The sequence below is a fragment of the Papaver somniferum genome, chromosome 9 (genome assembly GCF_003573695.1).
Source record: "Papaver somniferum cultivar HN1 chromosome 9, ASM357369v1, whole genome shotgun sequence".
Classification (NCBI taxonomy): domain Eukaryota; kingdom Viridiplantae; phylum Streptophyta; class Magnoliopsida; order Ranunculales; family Papaveraceae; genus Papaver; species Papaver somniferum.
Genome location: NC_039366.1, coordinates 149,381,044 through 149,385,814, shown reverse-complemented (window position 1 = coordinate 149,385,814; position 4,771 = coordinate 149,381,044). Strand labels below are relative to the sequence as shown.

General features: G+C 35.5%; 1 protein-coding gene across 1 annotated transcript; it reads right to left on the bottom strand.

The window, feature by feature from the left end:
- Positions 1–1,483: 1,483 nt before the first annotated feature.
- On the bottom strand, positions 1,484–4,367 carry LOC113310780 (putative E3 ubiquitin-protein ligase XBAT31). Its single transcript, XM_026559563.1, has 7 exons — positions 3,991–4,367; positions 3,822–3,893; positions 3,607–3,728; positions 3,363–3,503; positions 3,174–3,281; positions 2,579–2,831; positions 1,484–2,290 (listed from the first exon to the last, which is right to left on the bottom strand). Exons 1-7 carry the CDS (start codon positions 4,228–4,230, stop codon positions 1,898–1,900), a joined length of 1,329 nt encoding a protein of 442 aa, XP_026415348.1. The 5' UTR covers positions 4,231–4,367; the 3' UTR covers positions 1,484–1,897.
- Between the last annotated feature and the right edge of the window lie 404 nt (positions 4,368–4,771).

The window sequence follows — 4,771 nt, the reverse complement described above, 5'->3', positions numbered from 1 at the left end:
GAAAATTTAGATTTCAAAAAAATCGAATTTTGAGTGATTGCATGTTGCTATGACCTAATTTAGGGGATCGGGTTTGCTAGAAAAGTACTTGATTCGTGCCATTTTAGGGGAGAAGAAGAATCAGTTAGAAGTGGAGATGGAGATGGAGATGAAGATGGAGATGGAAATAGAATTTGAATTTGATTTTGATTTGGGTTTTTAGTTATATGATTTTGATTTTAGTTTTTAGTTATATGATTTTGATTTTAGTTTTTAGTTTTGTTATTAGGATTTAGTGAGGATAAACTGATATTAGTATTTGATAGAGGGTAAATTGACAGTTTCATCTCTTAATAATCTTTTTTGTCCTGTAGTCATATACACAAATTAAATGGGATAGGCCCCAATTTAGCCAGGTTTCCTAAATAGGGTAGAAGGAAAATATAAAAATGGAGGGAGTAAAATACAATGGAGAAACCAGTGTAGTCAATATCGGGGATATTTCGGATATCGACATTGGAGCGGTAGGATAAGCATTGTATCGGCGATATGATATCTTGGCGATAATATCGTCCGATATTAGCCGTATCGGCCGATATATCGGGGTTATTTCGTGATCCTATTTTTCTTGATGAGCATGATGAAAATGATGAATGGTTGGATCCACAGAACTTGGAAGACTTGGCGGTAGAAGGTGATAATGTAACTTTGGATGATTTGCAAGATATTCTTGGAAGAAAGTCGGCCAGTTGGTAGTAGAGGTGCATGTAGCTCTCGAAGTAAGTCTACTTACCCAACCGACTCTGAGTATGATGGATATGATACTGAACAATTGATGCTAGACACAGATTATGGACTACTTGATGGAGCTAATGGAGTTACTAAAGATGATGATATCAATAGTGGCTCGTATGATTTTGAATAAGACTGTAATATCCTTATTTAATTACCATTTTAGGTAGTAAACTTTAAGTTGTTGAAGTTACTCTCCTGTTTTTGGTTTGAACTTTTAACTTGTTTAATTACCATTTTAGGCAGTAAACTTTTAAGTTGTTGAAGTTACTCTCCTGTTTCTAGTTAGAACTTGTTTATTTATCATTTTAGATAGTGAACTTTAAAGTTATTGAAGTTACTCTTGTGTTTTTTGATAAAATTGATGGTAGCTATATAATTATAGTCTCTAAATTTGGAACCGATATTATACCGATATTTGAACGATAATATCCCCGATATAAAGTCGTATCAGTGTATCGGTCCTGGCCGAGATAAACCGATATCCGATTTTAACTACATTGGGAGAAACATCCAATGCAACTGATTCTATTTTCTAAATTTCCGGCCCATAGTCATTAAAAAGGTAGGTAGAAGGTAAACCTAATTTTAGAACCATCTTTCTGTTCAAATGTAGACTCATTCTTTTTCTTCGAAGGAGAAGAAAACAAAAGATTTTACTATGATTCTAGCAGCCACTCAGTTTAAGGAATAAAAAGATTTATTCCTCTTGTCTACCAAAAAGACTTTCTCTATTACTTTCTCAAGTCTTACAAGCATCAATCAATTCAATTTATAAAACTAAAAACCAACATTACATTCATGCTCACAAAACTTCACTCAATAACTGTAATTCTATGATTTCTCTACGAAGAATTACCAGCAGTAGTTGACAGACGAAACTCAATCCAAAATAGAATCTCAACCGTAAACGCAAACCTGGCCTATCTGATACATACATTTTACATCAGTAAAATTTCATTAACTGAGATCATTTTTAACTTCCAAACCATTTTGTTTTCTTATTGTCTTCCTCTAGTTTGCTCCTTCAATGCTTTGAAATCTACAACAGAAGCAAATGAGATTTCCTACTATACATTCTTGAACGCCGGAATCCGGGTTCCGATAGACATACAATTGTCAATCTTCAGGGTTTATCAACCACCAAATTGTTATCAGCTGCAATCCTTCCTGAGTTTCGACCACCTATCCTACCAAATGAACCAATTGCTGATATACCCCTGAAACTACTGCTTTCCTCACTCAAGTTGAGTGATTTCCTTTGCTTCCTTAATTTCAAGGAGTCCATATCTATATCTGCATCACTTTCAATCTTGTTGTTCTTAACTACCACAAGTTTTGCTATATTACTTCTGCAAAAGGGGCAGACTGGAATGGACTGTGATGTACTAGTTGGATTAGGCTTGTTGTGACAGCACAAGGCTAGTGTACAATGTGCACACATTTGGTGGCCACAGTCCTGAACCTCAATAGTGCAGACCTGATCAAAACAGATACAGCACAGCTCGGAGTCGCTAATCTGTTTAAGAGAGTTGTGTCAGAAAATGAAACAAAAACCTATTACTGCGATAATTAGGCTCAAGATAAGATACTATTATATTTCCAACTGGTGATTTAACTCTATAATGTTACAAGATATAATAGAACACCTCGGGGTTTGTTTTTTTTTAAAGAAAAAATGGTAGTAAGTACATTTAAAAGAGAACGGAGGAACCCATATTGCAAATTTTGCCAAACAGTCTAGTTGTCATTTTACTTTTGTAATTCAAAATTAACATATTCATAGAGAGGAAGTGGAAAAACTCACCTCAGAGACATTATCGTCAGTATCAGAAGCTGATGGGGATGAAACCGAGTACGATGTACCCTTCAAAATGTTTTTCTCTCGCTCCTTGTTAGCATCCATAAGTGCCCCTTCTAAGAGGACTTTAGCCTCTGGATTCAGCTCACTGATAAACTTCAATGGAGAAGGCCAGACCAAAGGCTCTGCCGACGAAGGGTTCAGCAGTGCTGCACATGCTCCATGCTTATACTTTAATGCTATAGCATATGGAATTCTCCTGCAAATTTCACCATGAATGCATATTAGGAAAATGGAGTTTACGATCCATGGTTAACTTCAAGTTACCTGGTCAGACACTGCTTATTCACCAATTAAAGCATATCAAAAAGATAAAACGCGAATAGACATCTCAACAGCAATTAAAAGAGATCAATTATTCACAATCTTCGAACTATCACTAATGATTCTGGAACTTCAGTTAACAATGAAAAAATCTTAGTATATTATACGGATTACTCTTTCTATATTGGATAGAAATTGAGGCCAATCTCTATTAATTTCTAATACTGCTTCAGAATAAGAGCAGCATAACTCTGTTTTCATAGTTATTTTGGCTTACCCAGCTGCATCTCTTTTAATTCGATCTGCTCCCCAAGCAAGCAATTCTCGAACACAATCCAAAGAACCACCTCGAGCTGCTAAATGAAGTGGCGTTCTCCCTGGACACCTGCAATCAGATATTTTCTATGTTAAAAAAAAAAAATCAAAAAAATCTGAAGAAAAGAAAAAAAAATCTTTGTAAAGGTACCTGTTCCCACTAGTCAAAGCACAGACAAGACCTCCATTATTTAACAGAATATGAACACAATCTGGATGTCTTTGACGAGCGGCTAAATGTAATGGGGTCGCTCCATTATCGTCTCTAACATTCACAAACCGCGCAAAACCCCTTCATCAAACACATACAAATTAAAAAACAATAAAATCTAAAAACCTCAAATTCCAAACCATAAAGCTACTAAATGAATAGATACGAATAAATTAGTACCCACCATGAAATCGAAACAGGGGAAGAATGGGCAGCTGAAAGAATTGCTTGTAAGCAATCTAAATGACCATAATAAGCAGCATAATGTAAACAGGTTCTTCCACTTACAGAATCAAACATCAAAATCTGAAAAATTCAAAAGAAATAATCCAAAATCAAATTGGCCCAGAATCTACTAACTAACACAATAATAAAAAAAGAGGGGGGATTTTTGTATACATTAGCTCCAGCTTCTAAGAGCTTTTCCACGCAAGAGATTTTCCCATGCATTGCGGCTAACATAAGTGGTGTCTGAAATACCAAACCAAACATTATTCAACTGAAAAATCAGTCAAAACAAGAAAGAAAGAAAGAAAAAAATGAAATGGAAATTTGATCTTTGGTTTACCTGTCTATGACGATTAACAATATCTGGATTAACTAATTGATCCAATATCATTTCCACAACCTCGATCTGACCATAAGTAGAAGCAATATGAAGTGCAGAAATTCTATCATAAACAGTAGTTTGATCCACTAGACTTGGATCTCTTTCTAATAAGAATTTAACAGTTTCAATATCACCAACTTGAATTGCTTTGAACAATACATGCTCTAAACTTGCTCCGCAACTCAATTTCTGACCCATTTTTCAATTCAATCAGAAATGGAGCCTTTACTTATGTTTTTCTATGGTTCACAGCTTTATCGTGCGCCACCTTCCATAAAAGAGAGTGGCGTCGATCAAGTTGATGAAGAAGAGAAAAGGAGACAACTTTATTTAAGTATCAGTTGGCGCTGCTGCTTGGGTTTTGGAGCTGCCCGTGTGTACGGGGATATCTGACCGTAAGACTTCGGGCAAATAATAGCAGTAGTCTACTGACGAAAGGTGATGGGGGCAGCTGCAGAATTTAGATATTTTTATGGGGAACATTATTTTGGAACATAATGTTAGATTCTATTTTAATCTATTTGGAATGTGATTGTGTACTGTTAGGTCAGACAGTAAATTGTATGTTAGCTGTGTCTAGTACCGTACGATTGTCTACATCTTTGACTGGTTTTTTATTGAGATCTGTCTATGTTTGGTATGTATTTAGTTAGAGTGTGGAGTAAGGAACTACGAATGTTGTTTGGTGATACTGTCTCATTCTTTTTCTCTCATAAGAATATGACCCCCCATACGGACA